The following is a 25,843-nucleotide window of genomic DNA, read 5'->3' as shown; positions in this document are numbered from 1 at the left end:
TCATTTTTCCAACAGCATCTTTTCTTTCAGTCGGGAGGAATCTCCTTCTACCTCTTCCACCCAAAAGTTAAATAGTTCTTTCTTCACACCCCAGTCGTGCTACTGAGAGTGTTTTTATTTTATTTTTGAGTACATACTCTGCAGTTTAGCTACAGTTACGATCTCAACGGGTTTTCGCTGATTCCTTCCAAACGAGCCGGTGTTGAATTTCTCAGCGTCTGGCCTGGAAATCTGCAGAATTCATCAGTAAAGATATATCAGGAAGTGTTTTTTTTCTGCTTTCGAGGAAGTAAACAGACGAAGCCGTGATTCAGATTTGAACGCGCTTGTTGCTTCAGTGTGAACTAGTGAAGTGGTATTTGTCTGGGAGGCGGTTTTAGCATCGGTGCTTCACAAACTTTCATTCTTATTCCGCTCACTTCTGTTGGAAGTCTGTGAGAAGATAAGGTGTGATTCGTATTTTCAGTCTAGCTTGGTAGTGTGGACTTTAGCTTTCCGGTTTCACACGCGTGCATTTATACTGTTCAAAAAAAGAAACGCATAGCTTGTAATATTTGGTTAATTTAGTTATATGGCTACAAGGATATCCACCAAACTGCAGAAAATGTTTATCTGGTCGTCGACCTTTCGTCCATTGCCACAAGTGAGCTCTGCACGTGACGCATGCGTTATCAGTGGCTACAATGTCAAAATTGCTCATTTGGCATGACCACTCGTCATGCTTCAGTGTAATCTCGTGAAACTCGGGGAATATTGAGCTCTCACCATGTCTTCCAAAACCCATAAAAGCGGATTGTTCGCCACAAAGAAATCAGACGACAATTCAGCGACGAAAGATGGCCCGATTGAGCAGAGAAGACCGCCAAATTGCATTGGGTCGTTTACAAGCAGGCCAAAGTCAAAGTGCAATCGCCAGGCACTTCCACGTGTCCCAGAGCACCATCAGTAGACTGTGGGTCAGGTTTCAAGCCACTGGCTCCGTTGCTGACTTGCCACGAGCGGGAAGACCAAGGGCGACAACTGCTGCTCACGACCGCTTCATACGGCTCCGCCACCTCCGGAATCGTTTCCTGTCGGCCTCATCTTCTGTCCAGGCTCTCCCCGGGCCACACCGATTATCGGACCAGACCGTGCGGAACCGCCTGCATGAAGCTGGTTTGAGAGCTCGCAGACCTCACAGAGGAGCTGTCCTCACCCGCCGCCATCGCCAGAACCGAGTGCAGTGGGGCAACCAGCACCTTCGCTGGACCGTCCGGAATCACTGGAGACACGTGTGGTTCAGCGACGAGTCCTACTTCCTGCTCCAGCGACATGATGGTCGGAGGAGGGTCTACCGGAGAGTAAACGAACGTTACGCGCCCAACTGTGTGGATGAGGCACCCGTTCATGGTGGTGGAGGCGTCATGGTGTGGGGGGCGATCAATACCGCTGGAAGGAGCACCCTGGTGCACGTCCAAGGGCGCATAACTGCCCAGCGATACGTGGAGGAAATTCTGCGCCCACACGCCCTTCCTCTTCTGGCTGACCAGGATGCCATATTCCAGCAGGACAACGCTCGCCCGCACACAGCACGATTCACCACCCAGTTCCTCACCGACCACCATGTCCAGGTGCTTCCCTGGCCATCCATGTCGCCAGACATGAACCCGATAGAACACCTCTGGGATGAATTGGACAGACGTGTGCGCAGGCGAGAAGAAGCGCCGGCAAATCACCGCGATCTATTGCAGGCACTTCAGGAGGAGTGGGACACCATCCCACAGCAAGATATCCGGCATCTGATCCAGTCCATGCCCAGAAGGTGCCGGGCAGTTGTTGCTGCTCAAGGCAGTCACACCCCCTACTGACTTGACAGCCTCGGCGCCCAATCGTATTGATTGACTGATTGATTTGAAGATGCAAATGAACTGTGTGTGCATTCAACTGTGTCCATACCAAATTTCAAACAAATAATCTAAATATTGGATTTTCTGTTAATTTTTTCGAAAAATAAAACAAATTTGGCAAGTAGCAACTATGCGTTTCTTTTTTTGAACAGTATAGTAGTAGTACGTCGGCTTCTGTGTTTTTGTTTCGCCTGCGTGTTTTGACGCATTATAGATCTACTGAGGCGCAGCATTAGCTGATCGGTTGCTCCATCTATTCATTGTAGATGAAGAAAACAATGACTGTTTTCCAGTAGCAGCTATAATTAGCATCAAGAAGTTGCACGAACGTCCGTTTCTGGTTTTTCTCCTGCGTGTTTTGATTCACATCCACGGAGGCGCAGGGTTAGCTGACTCGGTTGCTCTATCTTTTCATTGTAGATGAAACACAGAAGGAGCAGGAAGAAAACAAGGACATTTTTCCGGTGGTAAATGTTAGCATCAAGAATTGACTCTTACGTGGACGTAGTACGTCGATTACTGGTTTTTCTCTTGCGTGTTTTGATTCATATCCACTGATGTAATAACGAACAGGAAGAAAACAACGACAGTGTTACAGTAGTGAAGGTTAGCATCAAGAAGTTGCACGCACGTGGACGTAGTACGTCGACTACTGGTCGGTCGCTCTGTTGCGTGTTTTCACGCATAACTACTAGAGATGCAGCGTTTGCTGATTTAGTTGCTTCATAAATCTCTTCGTTGTTGATGAGACAAAGAAGGAACAGAAAGAAAATAATGACAGTTTTCGCGTAGTTCGGTCAGCATCAAGAAGTTGCCGCTCGCATGTACGTGGACGCAGTAAGTACGTCGACAGCTAATAGGTCGCTTGCGTGTTTTGACGCATAACCGCCGAGTTTGCCGATTCGGTAGCTTCATAAATCTGTTCGTTGTGGATGATGCAGAGAAGAGACAGGAAGGAAACCATAACTGTTCAGTTTCGCGTAGTGAAGGTTAGCAGTTGCTCGCATGTGCTTGCGTGTTTTGACGCATAACCACCGAGTTTGCCGATTTGGTATCTTCATAAATCTGTTCGTTGTGGATGATGCAGAGAAGAAACAGGGAGGAAAAAGTCCTCAAAGTGTGCTGACCGGCGCATTTCATCTGTGTGAACGAATTCAGTGGATTCTTTGTTTTGTGAGCTTACTTTGGCCAAACCACGCTGGTTTTTAACGAGGATGTCTGAGGTGAGTGTAACAGTGGAACCACCCTTTGATCCCCCCCCCCCCCCCCCCCAGCAATTTAAAGACTTCCCCCTCTTAAAGGCCTTGCTTTTTTTCAGATTTTCTATGCTGAAACTTTGTAAATTTACCTCTAGTTTGTAACTCCCTCCTTTTTAAGACCTGATATTCTCAGATTATTTATGTTTTAAAAGGGGGGTTCTTCAGATGTATAAAGCGAAGACCGGATGCTGGCCCGCTTGTTCCGCGTCTCTCTGCTTACCTCGTTTTTGTCCAGTTCTATGTTAGGATTTATGTTCGCATGTAAATTGGGGGTCGTTCGCATGTAAATTGGGGGTCGTTCGCATACATGTTCAAAGAAAACGTGACAGTTTAAGCGCGAGGTCAATTTCACATTGAGGAAGCTATTACTGGATGATTTATGTTCCGCCCACCGCCATCAGTTGACCGTCGAACAGGACATGGGGGAGGGGGTAGGAAGTGGGAGGGGGGTGGGGGTGGGTGTAGTAAACCACATAAAAATTACTTTAAAAATCTCTTCGTAAAGTATGATTGTGTCGTGTGTGTGTGTGTTTGTGTGTGTGTGTGTGTGTGTGTGGGGGTTAGTCTGTTTATCATTGTGACTGTCCGTGGATGCGCGAAAGACTTCGGGAATATTGATTACATAGAGGATGCAAGCCCTTTTGCAAAGGGGGTTATGGGGGGGGGGGGGAGGGGAGGGGAGGGGAGAACTAAGTAAAGAACGACGTTAGAGAGAGAGAGAGAGAGAGAGAGAGAGAGAGAGAGAGAGAGAGAGAGAGAGAGAGAGAGAGAGAGAGAGACAGACAGACAGACAGACAGACAGACAGACAGACAGAGACAGAGAGACCGAATTGACATGAATTGCATTGAACTTTATTTTACAAGGATTAAGATTTAAGGCTAAGTAAGCCTTTTCTTACAATCTGTCCTTGGGACGCACAAACACACAATGACAAAAATAAAAATTAAAAGGTTAACAACAGACAGAGACAGAGTGGGCCAGGTTGCCAAAGACAGAAACAGAAAGGTGTCCTCATCTGAATCAGTCGGATCTTGCCACCAACCCCACATGAAACCCTGTACTGGTGTGTTGGTTGACGTCGACTTTTGCCAAGTGTCACATCCTTAAGCCAGGCCCGTAATCTGCAGTCTTTACCCTCCCCACCCCTCGTTCCTCCCAGCCTGATCCTCCCGTGCCTCACCTGTAATCTTCATGCCTCCCCGTATTCTTCATCCACACCTCCCCCAATCCCCACACACTCCACCCCCATTCTCATTCCGAGTCTTTTCGTCACATTTCACCCGTTTGCGCATTCTTCCGTTCAATATCAAATTTGTATACATGTATGATTAAACCGAATACAATCTTGACGTCCCAAGAAGATAAACAGTCTTACACAAGTCTTACACAAAACGTTACGATTGTCGTCTCAAAAAGATGACTTGTAAAAATAAGGGAAAAGTCTTTGCAGATAAAAATAGTAACTGAGAAATAGCCTTGGACATCCCACTGACAGAAACGTTACAAGTGAAGTGTAGATGCATGCGCTGTACATTACGATGTACATACAGATTATGGTGAAAACATAGGGCAACATGTAAAGAGCAAACATTTTTCTGCATCTTTGTATGAAAAAAGAAACAACCTTCTGATGTGTGATATCATTTGTTTTCTTTCAGTCAATATTGATATATAATTAAATCCAACAGTTACAAAGAAAGAAAAAAAGAAACAAAGAAAGAAGCAAACAAACACAAACACCCCCACACACAAAACAATGACAAAATACAATTAAAATCAACCTTGGTAAGACGCGTGAAAGCCTTTTATCTACCTGGGACGTTGAGATTTGAGATTTGAATTCGCATTATTGACGAGCCGCACGAGCGGGTCGTCTTTGGCGACGGGTAAGTAGCGTGCAGGAGGAGAAATTTTTGTTCATGGGCGAACACGTGACAGGAAGTCGCCGTTTGTAGTCTGTGGTGAAATACCTCTAATGACCTGTCGATGGTTATGTCTCATCCCTTCCAACAGCTGGCAGACTGTTTATGACGTTTTGATTGGAAAGCAAGAGACAGCTGCCGAGGTTATCTGGGGTCATCTCCCTGGTCACGCACACAGGTTGACCAGAGGTTATCCTTTGCAGCCCTATGTAGTTAATGTTCAGTAAATCTCATAATGTAGGCCGTAAAATTGCCCTGGAGAGTTTTCATGTTATCGCCTTTGACTGATTTTGGAATAGTGGGACCATGCCACTGGTCACCTGTTGAAGTCTAAATTGTGGCGTTATGCTGAAGCAAACCAACCCCACCACATCAACTTGGATTGCGACCAGTCACTCTTAGACACTTACATCAAATGTAGAGAGAGAGGGAGAGAGAGGGACAGGGAGAGGAGAGGAGAGGAGAGGTGTTTTGTATCTTCGACAGTTTAGACACCCAGGTATTTCTGCACTAATGTATGTCGGTAAACTTTACGGAACATTGCTTGTCTAACTGTCTGTACTCCAGTGTCCGTCTGCGTAACTGGCCAGCGCCTTTCCTTCCTGGAAAAATCACTATCTTTAACTTTGCATCACAACAAATGTTGGCATGAAAGCTATCAAGTTTTGATATTTGTGCGTCTCATAATTAATTAAGTGTCATGGTGCCTCGTTCATCATGACTGTGCGTGTGTACGACATGGCAGTATTGAGTAAATAGAACGGAGAAGGAGAATGTATTTTTGGCAGGGGACCAGTCACATCATTTGTTTAGTTTCTGCTTTTATTGGCGCGTGCTGTTTAATGGATAAGTTTTAATGGCTGTGACGCGACAGCCGCAGGAGGTAGCTAATTGAAAACATGGATTTGTCAGAGTTGCTGAATGCAGCCGGTACGCTATGATTATGAAGGAGGATAGGTTGCACTACAGGCCGCTAGTTGGTTATTGTGCATACAATGTAATGTGCATGTTGGAAATAGCCTAGTCTAGAGCTTTACTTACTGCCTTGCCGTCAGGGCGTAAAACTTGAAAACTAGTGGTTACCATGTGTGCTACTTTTGCCAGTAGAAATATGTACGATCTCACACTGGGTTTAAAACTGATTATAAAAAGTGTGTTTAAAAGTGGAACACTTCAAGTTTAGAGTGTCCAGTCTCAGTCTCAGTCTAGTGCTTTACTGACTGCCTCACCGTCAGGGCGTAAACCTTGAACAGTAGTGTTTACCATGTGTGCTTATTGTGCTAGTAGAAGTATGTACGACCTCGCACTGGTTTGAACATTGAACGTAACAAGTGTGTTGAAAGATGGAGCACTTCAGTTTTGAGTGTTGTATTTCAGTTTTGTTGATTGAGATTACTTACCAACCCTCTTGCTTACCTCTGCCCTCTGAGATCGGGGTCAGTTTATCATCACTGTGCGCATATAATTATGATGTCTGTCAGTCAGTCTGTCTGTCTGTCTGTCTGTCTGTCTGTCTCTCCTCCAAAATCGAATGTCTTCGTCAGTTTCTCAAAGAAAACGCGTTTACTTTATATCTCACTCCACACCGACACCGACAACGCAAACTTATCTATAATTTATATTTGTGTCAGCTAGCCCGCGTTCTTGTCTGTCTTGTATTGACGTCTGCAGTCGTTATCCCTTTCAGTGTTACGCGTAGACCTAGTACTACCATGTCTTCAACTGCATGTCTAATAAACTATAGACATATGTCATATATACTTAAAGTTCAGCCAAACTTGACTTCACAGTGCACACAGTTCCATGTCCGTCCTGTGCCTCGTACCGACCTACTCGAGCCTTTCCTGTTTTGGTTCCGTAATTTCGCAGTCGCCATATGCAGTAGAACTTCTCTGAAGGGATAGTTACACCGTGCAGCTTTGCTGCTTACAACTAGCGCGTTTTGATCGAGTCGTGTACCAGCTCGGTTGAATGAACTTGTGACATTCAATGGAGTGCAGAACGATATGCATTCATCGTAGGAATGAAATAAATATGATGTTTTATCGCTGAATGACAGGTACCGGTAAGAATGCGATTCAGGGTAGCTGAGAGCAATGCTGCATTACCTGATATATTCGGACACGACCGTTTGTTACGACATTCAATCGTATGCAGCCAAATAGCATATTGTAACTAGCGCTAAAAGTATACACAACATTAGCCTCAGCCGCACAGATATAGTGTGAAATGTAATATTACCACTGCGAAGCCATCTGAGATTGTCGCGCACAATTGTTCAGTGTGACGGTTGCGTGCAATCAGTTGCTTGCAGCAAAATCGCATTGAGTAACTGTCCCCTAAAAGTAGACAAGACATGAGACTCCGCTGCACAGCTACATACTGTGCAAAGCAGTCATTTCTTGAGCGTTCACTTGGCCATTGACACTGGTGTGAGTGGACACAGGGCACTCCTCTTTGTCTGGTCTCGTCTCCTCTGTCTGTTTGTTGGGAAGTGCACCGTACGTTTTGGCTCACGGTGAAAGCTGCTCGCTCCCCAGGTGCACATTGCACACAGGTTAGTGTCTAGAGAGAGAGAGAGAGAGAGAGAGAGAGAGAGAGAGAGAGAGAGAGAGAGAGAGAGAGAGAGAGAGAGAGAGAGAGAGAGAGAGAGATGTACGCAGGCAAACAGTGGAAAAGAGAGGGGCAGAGAGATACACACACACACACACACACACACACACACACACACACACACACGGAGAGAAACACACAGAAGAAAAGAGAGAGGGGTAGGAGACAGAGAGAGATGGAGAGAGAGTGAGACAGACACACTAACACACATATTAACAAATAACAAAGAGAGAGAGAGAGGGAGGCGGCAAGGGAAGGTCAAGAAGGAAATCTTCCCACGGCGCACACTGTGAACATTTCTATTTAAGAGAGAGAGAGAGAGAGAGAGAGAGAGAGAGAGAGAGAGAGAGAGAGAGAGAGAGAGAGAGAGAGAGAGAGAGAGAGAGAGAGAGAGAGAGAGTGAGAGAAGAAGAAACATACTCCAAAGAAGAAAGAAGCCGAGGAGGAAGAAGAAGTAGAAAAGAACGAGAAGGAAAAACAACTAGAGAGAAAAAGAGAAGAATGGAATGCGGAGCTACATTTACGTTTCTGTTCAGGAGGTGTTCGTTTGAAGGAAAACTTTAAGTTTGACACGGACATACAAGGCAGTGCACATCTTCCCCCGCAACTCTTCTGTTGTAGCTAAGTGCAGAGCCTGACCAACAAACAACAAGTCGCGTAAGGCGAAAATACAATATTTAGTCAAGTAGCTGTCGAACTCACAGAATGAAACTGAACGCAATGCCATTTTTCAGCAAGACCGTATACTCGCAGCATCGTCAGTCCACCGCTCATGGCAAAGGCAGTGAAATTGACAAGAAGAGCGGGGTAGTAGTTGCGCTAAGAAGGATAGCACGCTTTTCTGTACCTCTCTTTGTTTTAACTTTCTGAGCGTGTTTTTAATCCAAACATATCATATCTATATGTTTTTGGAATCAGGAACCGACAAGGAATAAGATGAAAGTGTTTTTAAATTGATTTGGACAATTTAATTTTGATAATAATTTTTATATATTTAATTTTTAGAGCTTGTTTTTAATCCGAATATAACATATTTATATGTTTTTGGAATCAGCAAATGATGGAAAATAAGATAAACGTAAATTTGGATCGTTTTATAATTTTTTTACAATTATCAGATTTTTAATGACCAAAGTCATTAATTAATTTTTAAGCCACCAAGCTGAAATGCAATACCGAAGTCCGGGCTTCGTCGAAGATTACTTGACCAAAATTTCAACCAATTTGGTTGAAAAATGAGGGCGTGACAGTGCCGCCTCAACTTTCACGAAAAGCCGGATATGACGTCATCAAAGACATTTATCAAAAAAATGAAAAAAACGTCTGGGGATTTCATACCCAGGAACTCTCATGTCAAATTTCATAAAGATCGGTCCAGTAGTTTAGTCTGAATCGCTCTACACACACACACACACACACAGACACACAGACACACACACGCACACACACACACACGCACACACACACACGCACATACACCACGACCCTCGTTTTGATTCCCCCTCGATGTTAAAATATTTAGTCAAAACTTGACTAAATATAAAAACAACACAATAAACATCCCGGTCATCGAGCTCGAAAATACTTTTTTTTTCTCCCAATGAACGTGCGTGTTGGTAAAGGGCACGTAAAACATCTTTGTGTATATATAACAGTGACATCATTATGATGTAATGGAATACACCATTACGAGAGCGCATCCTACTTTCAGGAAATCGCCAACATTCCAAATGTCGAAATAATTACACGTATATTGATATTACACGTATATTGGCTTAGAAAAGAGTAAAATTCATTATGGGAAATCTGGAGAAGGACATGCTTGTTAATCCTCAGTCTCGTTCAAGGAGAAAGATGAGTGAAAAAGTGGATTAATAGGCAAGACCGAGTTTGAACGTGTCGCATGTCAAAGTGTCACTGCTGTATGATATAATGATATATTGGACTCACGTGACGCCTCCACAGAACCTTTTGACCTCTTTCTTTTCGCCAGCTTCCCTTAGTGTGTTGGTCGCTTCCTGAGCACAGGGACTGCAAACACACGCTGAAATGAATAGATCGATAGATAAATAAATAAACAAACATGAATAAATGAATAAATATATTAGTAAATTAATTAATTAACTGATTGATCAAGAACTGTTCGGGAAAAAAAAACTTCGAAGAAAGAAAAAGAATTAAAGGAAGGAAGGAAGGAAGGGCGAAACCGTTGATAAATGTCTGCAACCACGCAATGCGTCTGTTCTGGTTTCCCTGCTGTCCCCCCTTCCCTCCCCGCCCACTTTCCGCACCACCCCTCATTCCTTCTTTCCTATCAAAGTGTGTATAGTTGTTTTATTTAAATAGAAAATGCAACATCACGAAGAAAGTTCACTTGAGGTTCCTGTCTCACTTTTCTCAAAGTCTTTTCGAAAGCGGAATAAGGCGGTGTGTTATTTAATGGAAAATGCAACATCACGGAACAATGTTCGATTGCAGTTCCTGTGTCACTTGAATGCCGGCGGAGTTGAAAGGGAAAGCAATGGAATCTCGTGACCATTCTTTTTTTCTCTTTTTATATTTAGTCAAGTTTTGACTAAATATTTTAACATCGAGGGGGAATCGAAACGAGGGTCGTGGTGTATGTGCGTGTGTCTGTGTGTCTCTGTGTGTGTGTGTGTGTGTGTGTGTCTGTCTGTCTGTCTGTCTGTCTGTGTGTGTGTGTGTAGAGCGATTCAGACCAAACTACTGGACCGATCTTTATGAAATTTTACATGAGAGTTCCTGGGATTGATATCCCCGAACGTTTTTTTCATTTTTTTGATAAATGTCTTTGATGACGTCATATCCGGCTTTTCGTGAAAGTTGAGGCGGCACTGTCATGCCCTCATTTTTCAACCAAATTGGTTGAAATTTTGGTCAAGTAATCTTCGACGAAGCCCGGACTTCGGTATTGCATTTCAGCTTGGTGGCTTAAAAATTAATTCATGACTTTGGTCATTAAAAATCGGAAAATTGTAAAAAAAAATAAAAATTTATAAAACGATCCAAATTTACGTTTATCTTATTCTCCATCATTTGCTGATTCCAAAAACATATAAATATGTTATATTCGGATTAAAAACAAGCTCTGAAAATTAAATATATAAAAATTATTATCAAAATTAAATTGTCCAAATCAATTTAAAAACACTTTCATCTTATTCCTTGTCGGTTCCTGATTCCAAAAACATATAGATATGATATGTTTGGATTAAAAACACGCTCAGAAAGTTAAAACAAAGAGAGGTACAGAAAAGCGTGCTATCCTTCTTAGCGCAACTACTACCCCGCTCTTCTTGTCAATTTCACTGCCTTTGCCATGAGCGGTGTACTGACGATGCTACGAGTATACGGTCTTGCTGAAAAATGGCAGCTACTTGACTAAATATTGTATTTTCGCCTTACGCGACTTGTTTTCTTTTCCTTCTCGTGACCATTCTTAAGCGACGAGTGTTGTTGTAAAGCCTGATACCGATAGCAGGGCCGGACTACCGGGGGGGTTATGGGGGTTGCGCAACCCCCCCCTAGCCTAAACATGTACCTCACTTATTTAAAACATTTTTTATTATTGTTTATTTTATGCCGTTCCATGCAAGGAGCGACCATTTTCCTTATCTCAGAATATGACCTACCCCGGCATCAGCTTCAGGGGGCTTTGCCCCCTGACCCCCTCAAGGGGCTCTGCCCCTTGATCCCGCCAAGGGGCGGACGAGGGGGGGGGGGGGGGGGTTTCTAGGGTATCCGGACCCACCTTATAAATATAAAAATATAAAAATATAAAAATATTGAATGAGGTATGCATTTCTTTATTTTACAGTGAGTTTCAATTTTGGGGGTTATAATCAGTGACAAAATCTGCTGCCTGAAACTGGTAATGACCATCCTCAGAATACACCAGATTACACCATTTTGCATCCTTTTTTTCAAAATTTTCCGGGGGGGCATGCCCCCGGACCCCCCTAGCAAGCTAGGCGCTTTGCGCCGTCGGCTCGGCGCTTTGCGCCGTCGGCTCAACGCTTTGCGCCTTCACACCCATATCTTCACAATATACTTTTGAACCCCCCCCCCCCCCCATAAAATGAACTGATCCGCCCCTGCCGCCAGGGGGGATATCCCCCTGGACCACCTCTAGCAACCCCCCCCCTCCTCTTAGCCTAGTCCGGCCCTGGATAGCCTGACCTTGAGGTCACATGGCATTGTAGTTCCGTTGTTTTGTGCCACTTGAGGCTAAGGCACAGGTCACTGTACATGTAGTATTGCAGTCATGTGATCCTAAAATGACTCATGGAAGTATGGTGTAACCGAACATAGATGTTGTCGTGTGCACATATTCATCCGGTCCTGTGAGTCCGAAACGACAACAACAACAACGACAACAACGGCCATAAAACAACAACAACAACAACAACAACAACAACAACAACAACAGTTTTTGTGTGGGAATTCAGGAGGTTGTGGGGCTAATAAAACTGAAAGCTATGTCAATTGTACTCGCACATCCAACCTGGTAAAGCATACCGTCAATTCTAGCAAAGAACAAGCTGTGTATTGTGGTGCATCACACTGCACAATGTGTTTTCAGAAACATGATATAGGCCTATTTCACCACCTGCTTTGCCCATGTAAGGATTATGCAGGACAATTCATTACTCATCAGTTTTCGTGCACGTTAGCATTTTTCCGCTTATTCACTTGCTAAAGTAAGCATATACACATGTTTGAAACTCTATTAGGCAGGGTTACTGATGACTCAGCGGTCGTGTGCCAATGTAAATCGCTATTCATTACCTATGTTGATGACAGTACATTGTTGTCTGCACCAAAATAAGTCAGGTGCTAATCCGTACCTGCTATATTCATTTCGTTAAGAAGGTTATAAATAGTGTGGTTTATATCGATGAAGCAATCTCGTGACTAAAGAACACTTCTAACTAATCTTCCCTTAGTTGAGCCCGAAGTTGACTCCGCGAACAGTTCGCGAAGACTTTTTACCGAAAACTCAGTGCCAAAGCTTTGTGCAGCGAGCTTCGCGAAGTCGACTTCTCCCAATTAATATAAGGCTTTACGTCCTCGTGGGTCACAAAACCTATTCGGGACATGAATCGGCGATGCGCTAAAACAAACAATATTGCACATCTTACGCAACTTTATAAAAATTTTGCACTATGACTAAACCCCCGACTGTTTTTTTACACCCGTAATCTGTTTGGAAGGTTAAGGTTATGGCGAAGAGGAGTGTGAGCTGTCTTCTTCAGGTACAAGTAACAGTGTTAATGCTGGAAGATGAATGGATTTCGTTTTGTAAACATCAAGAAGAAAACAAGAAGACACGCGAACCGGTGGGCGTCCAGTTAGTCACAATACAATACCCACTGTCTCAAACGAAACAAACGTGAAAGACCGTTTGTTTGTTTGTAACAGATGGAGAACAAAGTCCAGACTGACTAACACAGTTGTGTATGTTTGTGAATGCCACAGCTTACTTCAACAGCGGATTCTTTTTTTAGGAAGAGAGGAGGCAAGTGAGATTAAATGCTTGCTTCCTAGTAGGGGCGGGGATGTAGCTCAGTCGGTAGCGCGCTGGATTTGTGTCCAGTTGGCCGCTGTCAGCGTGAGTTCGTCCCCACGTTCGGCGAGAGATTTATTTCTCAGAGTCAACTTTGTGTGCAGACTCTCCTCGGTGTCCGAACACCCCCGTGTGTACACGCAAGCACAAGACCAAGTGCGCACGAAAAAGATCCTGTAATCCATGTCAGAGTTCGATGGGTTATAGAAACACGAAAATACCCAGCATACTTCCTCCGAAAACGGCGTATGGCTGCCTAAATGGCGGGGTAAAAAACGGCCATGCACGTAAAATTCCACTCGTGCAAAAAAACACGAGTGTACGTGGGAGTTTCAGCCCACGAACGCAGAAGCAGAAGAAGAAGCAGTTAATGGAAAATAGAGGCGCACAAAAAAATTGTGATTACCAGGTAATTATCTAATCTGTTATTATGTAAAAATTAACGAAACAGGAAGTCCCGTCCCTCGGACACCGGTGAAGTTGACAACTAGCATTGCTTCACTGTAACTTGAAGTGTTCTACTTTTGAACACATTTTTTGTAACGAGTTGTGAACACTGTGTGAGATACTATACATAGAAATATGGGTAGCGCCGTATACTGTATGACAGCACGCTTTCCCCAAGGGAGAAAGCAGCCCGAATGTCCATGAGGGTAACCTGACAGGACAACATGAATCTTGTCCTTATCCTTGTCCTTATAATTCTACTAGCGAAAGTAGCACACATGGTAAACAAATAGTGTGTTCAAAAACGGAACACTTCGGTTAAAAGTGTTTGTGTTTGTGTGTCCACAGGTAAACAGTACAACAGAGAATGGTACAGCCTCTGACCCCTTCGACTCGCAGTTCACGATAAGCGCCGACACCGACTTCAGCAACAGCAACGACATCACCAACACCACCACCAACACCACCGCCACAAGCGACAACGCTAACCCCTTCTCCGACATGAGTACGACGGAGACCACCCCTTCGGCCAACCCCCTGTATGACCTGATGGACGACGACAGCTTTATCCAGCAAGAGGGAAAGTCCTCAGAGTCCTCCTCCAACCCCCTCTACGACATGTCCACCGACAACAACGCCAGCAGCGACTTCACCTTCGAGACCACAGTGACGACAACAACGACGGCGGATGAGGGCGATTCCAGCCTCAGCGCCAACCCGCTGTATGACTTCATGGACAGCGAAGGGGGAGACGCTGGGTTCGAGATCACCAAAACCGAAACCACCACCAACACCGCAGCCGCCGACGATTTTCTAAGCATGGACTTTGGTGGCGGTGGTGCGCCACTGATGGAGAAGTCCACACCAGCGGAAGACATCGTAGTGGAGGCCAACGACAGCTTCCAAGACGGGGACCAAATCGTACCGGAAGTGGCCGCGCCGGAAGCGGAAGCGGGACCAAGGGAGACCACTCCAGAGCAAGTGGAGGCGGTGGAGAGTTTCGACCAAAACGTGGAGCTGTTTATCCGCGAGGAAGACGATCGGGACCAAGTCGTTGTTGCGGAGGAAGTGGATGGCGGAGTGGCAGTACAGTTGGATGTAGGCGAACCACAGCAACAGCAGCAACAAGAGGAGGAGGAGATTGCACAAGAGGAAGAGGTGGTTGCACAAGAGGAGGTGGAGGAGGAGCAAAAAGAGGAAGTTGCGCAAGCCACCCGGAGGAGTAGAAGCCGTTCTCCTAGCCCCCACAGCATCAGCTCAGAAGGCGAAGTGATAAATGAGGTAAGACTATTTTTTTCACATTGTGATTTTCTTTCTTGTATAAGTTACAAATAGCAGTGTTGTGACCTCTTTGTACTCAGGCACAAGGGGTCCAAAGATGAATTTGAGTTTTCCTTTTATGTCCAGTCCGGAGAAGGTTCACTTCAGAGTTGACAGCTGTGCTTTTCTGTGTGCGTGTTACTTTCCAATCATTGTTTCGTTTTCTCTCGTTTGGTTTTGTCTTTTTTCAAATTTGATTTCCTTTCTCTTTGAGCCTTCATTTCTAATCGTTTTGATTCTTTTCTGATTCTTTCTCCTTTTTTCCAGCACGTGAACTTGGTCGCGTCCTTTGTTAATGTTGTCTGTCTTCATTGGTTTTTGATTGCAGAATTCGTTCTGCGGTTATCGACTTTTCTGTTTCCAGTGGACTTGCTTTCTCCCCTCTTGATTCATATGAGTTTCTCCTTTAACCGATATGATTGGAACATTGAGTGCCATTTGTTATTTCTGTTGCCATTTCCGGTGCATTTCGTGTTTTCGTTTGAATTAGATTCAGAGTTATGCTTCAGTTTTAGAGCTTTTCTGGTAGAGTTTTTAGAGCAATTGAGTTTAGATTTGTTTTATTTTTTCACTTATTATATTTGATTTCGATATAGATTTTTGCTGCATTGCATGGCTTTGTATCCCCAATTTTTGTTAAAGTTCTGATTTTATTTCATTTTTTAATTTTTGCACTACAAGCTTGTGAACTAAGAGCTGGACGATTAAGGGTGTTGCCCCGTGATTAGTGTCAATTGCATGATTTATTTGCGTGCGTTGCATTTTAACGTGCGTACAGCTGAATGCAAAGAGTAGATTTTGCAGTGTTCTGATACTGACTATATTTTGCATCCTTCCCGGAATGCTGTTTTGTTGTCATGCATATTTAGTTCGTTGGAATCGTTATATTTTATCAAGCAGTGTACTATATAAGCATGACTGTATGACTGAAGTTAATTAATGTCTATTGTAACATTCGCAAAGAAACTTGGAACACCGTATATACACAAAGATGCAGAAGAGGGGGGGGCAGTAAGATAATCATATGTGCCTCCCTGGATCATCAGTCCTTTATTAATTTCCAAATTAGTTAGATGCAAGCTTTGGTTTAAAAAATAAACAGCTGTAACAGATACACAAAAAAAAGAAGAAAACAGACGAAAAACATCAAAAAGTATTAAAATGAAGTCTTCTTGTGGCAGCAGCAATAGATATATATGGCACCGTGTGTCTGTTTGTGTATGTGTCTGTTATGTTGTATTGTGTACTTTGTCAATCATTATAGCTATTGATCTTCATCATAATTATGCGTTGTTTTTTTCCCAACAATGTGAAGACAACTATTTCATTGTCTCATATTTTATAAGCTTGAGATGTGAATATTGCGTTGTATTCATGTGTGGCGATTTGTTTTCTTTTTACTGCTCGTGGGACAAGTTACGGAATTTCAATTTTGTGCTGCTTGTTCTGCAAGTATTGTTGACAAATACAAAAACACCCCCGCCTGTATGTGATGTCAGAACAGCGAAATCATTTGGAATGTCTACAAGAAAGACAAAAAACAGCGTTGACCAAAACAAGTTATGAAGCCTGCAAAGAAACCTCTGTGACCTGTATATTACTATTAATACAGCGAAAATTTCAAATCGTGTGTTGAAAAGCAAATGAGGACCACTTCTGAAAAACAACAAGACCAGAACGTAGATGACTGAAGCGCCACACCAGAGTGCAACGGTTTTTCACAGGATAAATCACAGTTCAAACTTGCAAACACCGGATAAGGATACACAACAGTGCAGTGGATAAAAGAAGAACACGCTACAGTGCATAGAGTGGATAAACCATGAATACACGAAAGGATAAGGTGTGGTGGAAAATGCTAACTACATGTCACAGTTCAACAAAATACGGAATACGACACAAAAAGTGGAATGGATGCTTGAAACACTACAGTACTACTGATAAATAATGTTTTACATAATGTACAAGGGATAAATGATGGGTAGGTCACAATATGGGGTTAAGGGATACATTTCCGACATGTACAGTGGATGGCTGTTCAGTACAGTACAACGCAACGGATGAACAAAGAACATGGCTCAGTATCCTACAATTGAACGATCAGGATACGCCACAGATATTGTAATAGATAAATGCGGGATCCGCCACGATGCAATGGATAAAAGAAGGATGTATAGATCTCAGTACTGCAGAAGTACACCAGAAGGAATACAATACTTATGTCACCAACGCGCAGCCCCGGTTTGTTTGCTACAAGTTGCACTCTGCATAGATCAACTGATGACAGGTTGAGTGTGGTTTACGTCACACCTCTTTTGACGCACAGCTAACAGACAACACCTAACGAGATTGGCCGACGACGTGATATTAAAACAGTCCCACACAGTTGCCAAAATAATTGAGTCGCCTTTGCTGAGCAGAAAAGGATTAAGGAAGGGTCAGACTATGCACAGGAAGGTCTGCCGACTGTCAGAAGCTTTAGTAGGGGAAGGGCTCCTAATATGGACCGCTTTTTGTTTCATGCTGATAACTAGCTTGTTTTCTTGCGAAGAAGTTTCATTTTGTGTTTGGTAGTCCTTCTCTCTTAGGTTAACCGTTAGGCCTAATTAGAGTAAAATAGCTTTGATAGACATTCAGCAAAAATTAAATACAGAAAAAATCACAAATGGTCCATATTAGGAGCCTGGGCGCCTAATATGGACCAGTGGAGAGGCCTTCACGAATCACTGTAAAAAGCCCCCTGTACTTCAAAATAACATGATACAACTTAGTGTGCAAGTCAGACTAATTAAAATATGCTTTAGATTTATCTGTTTTGGGTTGATGAGAGCATTATTTGAAGCACACCTGGAAAGTAAAGAAGCTTATCAAAAACAGAGTGAAAATAAGTGAAATTATCAACTTCCACGAAAAGAAGACTATTTGTTATATATTTTTGAAATCTCGAGGGCTAGTTATAGGTTATTTTCAGCAAGCTTCTTAATGAATTAATTTAGCTTTTATTTTCTTCGATTTGTTGAAGGTGGTCCATATTAGGGGACTCATACATACTTTGAGATTTTACTATTATTTTTTGTTTGCAGTAGAAACTCGGGGTCAACACTGCTAAAATGTAACAAATACGGTCTTAGCTGTCATATATAGCACGTTTTGTGTGATAAAAGCTTTGGCTGTGAACAGAAACTAGTCCGTTTTTGGCGCAAATTTAGAGTGAACGCTGCCAAAAGTGAAAAAAAGAGAAAAAGCCTAACGGTTTTGAGGTTTGTGTTTCTGAAACTGTTTTGACATGTGCAAGTTATCCAGAGAGAGTGAATACAGCGAATGAAATTGTTTTGAGCGCTCTAGTGCCGCTAGTTTGTCAGAACTGGAGGTGGTCCATATTAGGAGCCGGTCCATATTAGGAGCCCTTCCCCTAATATAAGCTTTTTTATTTTACCTTGGTGTAACTAGAAATTTCGGCATATCCTAACAGCTATAAATAAAGAGTGAAAACGATAGGATTCCATTAATTTGTGTTTGAAAGCAAAACAAAACCGCAAACCGAATCTTCATGACAATTCATTTCCAACCCGGTAAGTCAAAATTTCAGATATTTTTGCTGCGTTCTGAAATGTTGAGACCAGATTTATTTGGCTAACTCTTATTGTTGCGTGTGGCAAAGAATGACTAATTGCAATTTGCAGAAGAGAACAGAGAAGGTCACGGTGACACAGACAGGCAGCGGTGTACACAGAGGGAGTTAGCACGTGCAGCCAGAACGGGTGGCCTTGATTCTTCGTAAAACTGGAGAGAATTGATCAAACTCCCATGCCTCTTTTTTTCAGCAGCGTTCTGTAATTAGTTCGGTTTTGTTGCAGCTTATAGCATCTGTCTCAGAGTGTGTGTGTGTGTGTGTGTGTGTGTGTGTGTGTGTGTGTGTGTGTGTGTGTGTGTGTGTGTGTGTGTGTGTGTGTGTGTGTGTGGAGAGAGAGAGAGAGAGAGAGAGAGAGAGAGAAAGAGAGAGAGAGAGTCTTTCTAAGCCTCCCAACATAACCACTCTTCCCTCACCCACTCTCCTTAATCTCTTCCTTATCCATTATAAGTGATTACCCCGACCCAACCCAATGCCACAAAGCCTTCGCTCTTAATTTTGTGTGAATTAAACCAAATTTGTGGTGCCTTTTTTTTTGAGGAGGGTTGGTTAAGGTTTGAAGATTTGTTCACTAAGCTTGACAAAGGATAGGAAACAGTGCTGTATACCCACAGCTCGCCTAACCCTAATATGTATGCTAAGAAAGGAAGCAAACAGACAAGACATAGAGGACAGACTAGACGGACAGACAGACAGACAGACAGACAGACAGACAGACAGACAGACAGACAGACGGACAGACAGACAGACGGACAGACAGACACTTTCACAGACAGAAAAACCCCTCAGTGTGTGGTCTTTTGTGTGAGTTTTCGGACCAGTATCACCACCCGGGTAGTAAATCGGAGCTAGGATTAGGGGAGATGAAGGTGGGTGGTCATGGGGGTGGAGGGGGTCGAACGTGAACAATGACCATGACTCATGCTGGTGACAGAGTTCGGTCCATTGTCTGCACTGCTGTTAATGTCTGCGCTGATGTCGTCGTCGTCGTCTGCACCACAGGCGTTTGCAACAATTCAAAAGTCTTTGTTCTCTGGAATACCATGGTACTGGACAGACATGGTGCTGCGTTTCAACATGCTATGGTAGTGTTTTGTTCTTTGGGTCGTGTAAGGAAACAATTTTATTTGCACAGAGACAGAGAGAGAGAGAGAGAGAGAGAGAGAGAGAGAGAGAGAGAGAGAGAGAGAGAGAGAGAGAGAGAGAGGCGCAAATGTCACAGCAAGCAAGCACACACACACACACACACACACACACACACACACACACACACACACACACACACACACACACACACAGCATTCTCTACACAGTCACATACTTTCAGATAGTAAAACAACCAGTCATGGTCACAGAACAGTACAAATATTTTTAAATTAGTACTTTGATTGTGTCCGCCAACGTGTTAACTTCCTATATGTTTCCCCTTGGATTCGTTAATATAAGCTTTATGCTTGAGTTCGGATCGTCAATGTTAAATAGTGTATATATATGTCACGATACTAAAATATAATAAAGTTTTGTTTAAACCAAGAATACAGCGAGTTTCACGTGCCTGTTTGTCTGTCTGTCAAGTCGCCACTCGACCGCCACAAGAAACAGTAATGGCAAGTCATTTGACGCAGCGCAATTTGATTTGACGCGTGGAGGTAGTCGATTAGAGTGTGTTGACACAGTCCGTCCTGTGTCCGAGTGACCACCGGCTAGCCACAGGCAGTGACAGATTAAATTGAACGAACAAATCGATTGCTAGATGACAGGCTAAGTGCTCCTGCTACAGGCTCAAGATCAGAGAAAGAATTTGTTAAATTTTGTTGTAAGAGTGTTAATTTGAGTGTTGTAAGTACGGTATCGGAAAACTGCGTGTATGAATACGGCTGCGCTTGAATTTTGATTCATTTTTTGAAGCAAAAAAGCGTCGTCTCGTTCAGTTTTACGGCAGTGAAAATCTCAGTGATAATTTCAAAAAGAAGGTAGTTAAGACATGGCGTAAACATGTGCTTTTTGATTTACGTGCACAGTGAGACAGAGTAAAAATATAAACAAAAACAAAACCCTGACGTCACACAGCTGATAACCATCGTACTGATGGCAGTCATGACAACCTATTGTCCAGATTCTTTATTGGCACTCGTCAGTTCCTGACCCTCATTTGACCAAGTGATGATTGTCATCACATGCTCAACCGCTGTGTCCATCACGCCTCATTAAATCCAGGATGACCCCAATGCAATACCGGCATCTCTTCTGTTCGTGGAACAGTCCATCTTGACGATGCATAGGGGTCGTAGGGTGTGTCCTTTCCCTTGATCAAATTCAGATTTAACATGCTCAGTGGTTGACATGTGTTATTAATGCGCTACCAACTAGCCCTTTCATTCCCTTGCTGGAACAGGCATTATTTCTACTTCAGCAACCTTTCGTTTGTCCATGGAACAATCGGTTGTCATCGTGCAGGGTGTGTGTGTGTGTGTGTGTGTGTGGGACGGGGGTGTAGGGGGTGTCCCTTTTTTCTCAGCCCAGAGCATGAACTACTTCTACTTTGGCAACATCTCTTCTGTGGGCCTGGATCAGTCCATTGTCACTATACGGACGGGTTGGGGGTGGGGGTGTTCTTTTTCTATCAGTCCAGAGCATGTATTACTTCTACCCGGCCTCGGCAAAATCTCTTCTGCTCATGGAACAGTCCATTTTCAACTTGCATTAGGGGTGGTAGGGCGTCTCCTTTCGCTTTTCTAGAGCATGCCTTGCTTCTATTTCGCGCCTTTCTTTATGAATCGATTTTTTGGCTTTTTCTGCTCTTTGTTTGGGACCGTGAATGTGCATGGAGCTGCTGTGGTGTGTCAAGCAGGAGATTGTCATGGAAATTTAAATAACAGGCTTGTGTGGATGTTAGGATCTCTCCCGCGTGCTATATTGTGTGGTGTTCGTGTCATTTTTTCTTGGAGAACTTTTGCAAGCGGAAAGCTGATGACTTTTCAAATTATGGCATCGTTCGAAAGGTGGCGATAATTGTGGAAGCAAAGATGCTAACAGTTTTTTAAGCTTCACAACGTGTAGTTTTCATTACATTAAAACAAAAAGTTGACAATTTTGTCTGATTGATAGCAAATTGCTTGGCGATTAGAAATTCGTGTCGGCGTTTTGCCGACGTCAAACGATATCCACGTGAAGCCTGTCTTTGACAAGCGAAGGCATTTATAGCAGCCTATACCAGAGACACACAGTATCAATCGGCTCTTGTGCTAGTAGGAGTAACCAGGAGCGAATGTGAAGAATTCCACGAATGTGACCCCGACCAAGTGGGAGCGCGTGCGACCTAATCAGTTAGTGCGATATCACGTGATAAGTAGGCAAGAAACTGCAGTGCAGGAGGGGAAAAGCCTTACAAGGACATTGATTGTCGTGTGTAGTAAGGCAAGCTATCGGTTGTCGTTTTGTGGGGTTGCGTCATGCAGGCAAACACTGAGAGAGTTTGTTCTTACAAGGGGCGTCTTGGTTGTGGGAACGATATTTGACTGCTGAGTAATTTCATTTGTGTAACACGATTGTGTCCGAACGAAGTCGAGTTTGTTGAACGGTTTGGAGTAACTGAAATGAAATTATAAGAATTTATTTGATACTTTCCTGAACGCTCCCCCACCTCCGCATTTGCTATGTTCTGCGATTTTGATCTTTTCTGACATTTGTCACATGTAAAGATTAAAGCCATGTTGCCTTTTGTTTTCTTCACAAGCAAACAAACAAACAACATTCCGCTCCATTTGTTTGTGTTTAATTGCAATGATTGAATTCACTTGCTGATTCGGAGACATTCTTTATTTTATCTCAGTGATTGATTTGAATTTCTGATCGAGAGACATTATACTCCTTCGACTTTCCATTTCTTCACTTGTTCTCTCGGGCATCACCACTCGGTGTTATCTACTTTTCCTGACAAACGGCTTCCGAGGTTTGCCAGCAGATAGCGTAAAATCAAGCCGGCGGAGTGAAAGGTCAGGAGGAGGTCTAGTGTGGATAGAACTACATGTATCGTCAGATAACACAGTCAGGGTCCGATTTCTTATCGTTGATCTCCTTGGTATGCGCTCATTTATTTTCTCCGTTGGACGCTTCAATCAAAGATAGTGTACTGCTCTTAGTGTGGCTTTAGAATAGTATCGTTGTTTCAGTTCAACCTTGGGCAACAGTCCATACCACGAGCTATTCTCATTTTTGAATAGCGAGGGACCGGAGGAATGAACTTGAACTACCTCAAATTTCTCTCTCTCTCTCTCTCTCTCTCTCTCTCTCTAGATCTGTGTGTGTGTGTGTGTGTGTGTGTGTGTGTGTCTCCGAAATTAGTTTCCAGTGACTGAATGGCGCATACTGTCCTGGTGAAATTCTTTGTAGCAAGAAACCATATATACCCGCATCCCCACGACCCCTTTCCCATTGGAAATTCCCATTGCACTTACACCCACTGTAAGCTTTTTGTGAGAAAGGCGCTTCCACTGTTTCATTACAAAGCAATCTCGGGTGAAATGACTATACTGACCAGTGGTCGCTTTCTTTATCACCAAAGCATCATGTTTCATTCCCTTAGACGGGCAATTTGAGATGGGTCCAGATCACGGAGTTGTAAGTAAGTAACCTGGCAGAGCTCAGTGGTCCAGATAGAATCTCTCGCAGGCTTTTACCTGTCCTCTGAGAAAATGGAAGCGGATAGCTCTGGAGTCTCTGTGAAGAGAGGGGCGGGGTACAATGGCTTATGGGGGAGAATTCTTGTTTATGTCGTTGACGACAGCCGCACTGTTTGAGATAGATTGGGGATGAAGAAAGAGTTATAGGGACTCTTCTACAGCAAGAACATGCATTTCGATGTTGGGGCTTCCAGCCTGTTCCGTTAGGTTTTGTTTTATATAGCTTATGTTTCGTACGCAGTTGTGACTAGTTCGATTTTAAGAGAGCAGACATGGATGGTGGCCGAGTGGTAACGCACTTGCGCTTGGAAGCGAGAGGTTGCGAGTTCGACCCTGGGTCAGGGCGTTAGTAATTTTCTCCCCCCTTTCCTAACCTAGGTGGTGGGTTCAAGTGCTAGTCTTTCGGATGAGACATTGGGGTGTGCACGTTAAAGATCCCACGATTGACAAAAGGGTCTTTCCTGGCAAAATTGTATAGGCATAGATAAAAAATGTCTACCAAAATACCCGTGTGACTTGGAATAATAGGCCGTGAAAAGTAGGATATGCGCCGAAATGGCTGCGATCTGCTGGCCGATGTGAATGCGTGATGTATTGTGTAAACAAATTCCATCTCACACGGCATAAATAAATTCCTGCGCCTTGAATATGTGTGCGATATAAATTGCATAAAATAAAAATAAAAAAATAAATAAATAAATCCCTGCGCTTAGAACTGTACCCACGGAATACGCGCGATATAAGCCTCATATTGATTGATTGATTATATGCTAGGATTAGAGTGCAATTTGTCCTGTCATAATTTGATGCATTTAGTTGGACCAAAGAGGCAGAAATCGAGAAGCAAGTTTTCACAGTGAAGTCAAAGTATACGGTGACATTATTTGTGTAAGACTATAATACAGTTAGTGCTATTTGAAAGGACACGTCCCGCGGGATTGATTCCGAAAAAATGTACTTACAGGAATACACAAATGAGCTTACAGGTGCTTCATAAGGTTGCTTAGATCAGGGACCTGTATTTATTACACCCCCGGTATAGGGGTGTGTATAGGTTTCACTCGATGTGTTTGTGGCGGTGTTTGTGTTCGCAAGTAGATCTCAAGAATGAACGGACCGATCGTCACCAAACTTGGTGAACAGGTTCTATACATTCCTGAGACGGTCCTTACAAAAATTGGGACCAGTCAAACACACGCTTAGGGAGTTATTGGTGGATTAAAATTATACAACGACTTATAGACGGACACCCCCGTTGGTCAAAGGGAAATAACCTTCTCAGTTGGTGGCAGTGAGAATGGTTATTTCCCTTTGACCAACGGGGGTGTTTTTCCTATCAGAGGAATTTCTTGTTTTTCTGAGATATAGGTCTATGCTTAGATGTAAATGGTAGCCTGTGAGGATCTTTTCAGTGTGTTGAAGCTGCGTTTCTCTGTTGTCAAGAAGCAAGCAAGTGCAAACCTTATTCAAGGCACGCAAGACCAGAGATGCAGGTAAAACAGATTCCGCTCCGCGCCTGTTGTTACCTGTCTGTTTGGCGCGTACCCGTGCAAACTAGGAACGAGCACTCGTAAAGAAGGGATAGAGGCTGGGTTTTTTCTGCCTTGACGTCAGGAAGTTGTTTGTGTGTGTGGTTTGGACAGTTTACCTCAGCTAATGAGGTTGGGATTCTCTGCAAAGTCCGAAGCTGAGTGGGACAGAGGAATGTACAAGGAATAGATGTGCGCACGTACGTACTCACGCACGTTAACATAAAAACGCACTTGCAAACACACACACACAGACAAACACAGACACACACACTCATTCAATTTTCATCGAAAGAAGAATAGCTTTGGAGGTTAAGTTCACGTGAGGAGAAGTCAAATGTCCCCAAGCATTAATTAACTCAAAACAATGCCGTAGACACCGCAGAGCAGTGCTCCCTACTTTAGGAACTTGTTCGGTGTAGGACACATTTGCATGAACATCGAAACTCCATTTTCTGGGAGTAATTCCTGTCTTTGCTTCTGTTGTTCGCCCGTTCGTCGCCCTCCCCCTCCACACACACACACACACACATACACCAACAGTGCGTCTTTTAGTTTGCCTACTTTCTTTCTCTCGCCCGTGCTGTGTTTGTCTGTCTATCTTGTCCCTGTTGTCGTACGTTAAAAGAAAGTTTGCCTGTGTGCGTGCGTGCTTGTGTGTGTGCGTGTGTGTGTGCGTGCGTGTGTGTTCCTTCTGTTCTTTCGTGCATCTGTGCGTACGTGTGTCCCAGTGTACAGTGACAAGATAGTTGTGTGAATTGACACGAACAATCTGTGTTCACGCCCACCCCCACCTATCCCACCCTCTCACCCCCATCCCCTTTTTTGTTTGGGGGGGGGGGGGGGGGTTGTATTTTCTTTTATTTTCATTTTTTCCGCCCCAGCAGATTGTCTGTCTGGGGGCGTGATGTTTGATTGAAAGCGGTTCAAAGAGAGAAGGGGATGCGAATTTGTTGACCGTTTCTG

At 43.6% G+C, this 25,843-nt stretch overlaps 1 protein-coding gene across 3 annotated transcripts in view; it reads left to right on the top strand.

Moving 5' to 3' along the window:
* Nucleotides 1–7,469: 7,469 nt before the first annotated feature.
* The window catches only part of LOC138970768 (serine-rich adhesin for platelets-like), a 162,479-nt gene continuing 144,105 nt past the window's right edge, over nt 7,470–25,843 (top strand). For all 3 annotated transcript variants that reach the window (XM_070343288.1, XM_070343287.1, XM_070343286.1), the window contains exons 1-2: nt 7,470–7,625; nt 14,064–14,996. In XM_070343288.1, the coding sequence (XP_070199389.1) occupies nt 14,217–14,996 (780 nt within the window). In that variant the 5' untranslated portion in view covers nt 7,470–7,625; nt 14,064–14,216. The remainder of the gene's footprint in view (nt 7,626–14,063; nt 14,997–25,843) is intronic.

Source organism: Littorina saxatilis, linkage group LG7, assembly GCF_037325665.1.
Source record: "Littorina saxatilis isolate snail1 linkage group LG7, US_GU_Lsax_2.0, whole genome shotgun sequence".
Taxonomy (NCBI): Eukaryota; Metazoa; Mollusca; class Gastropoda; order Littorinimorpha; family Littorinidae; genus Littorina; species Littorina saxatilis.
Note: the sequence above shows the minus strand (reverse complement) of the source record. Positions and strands in the feature narration are given on the sequence as shown.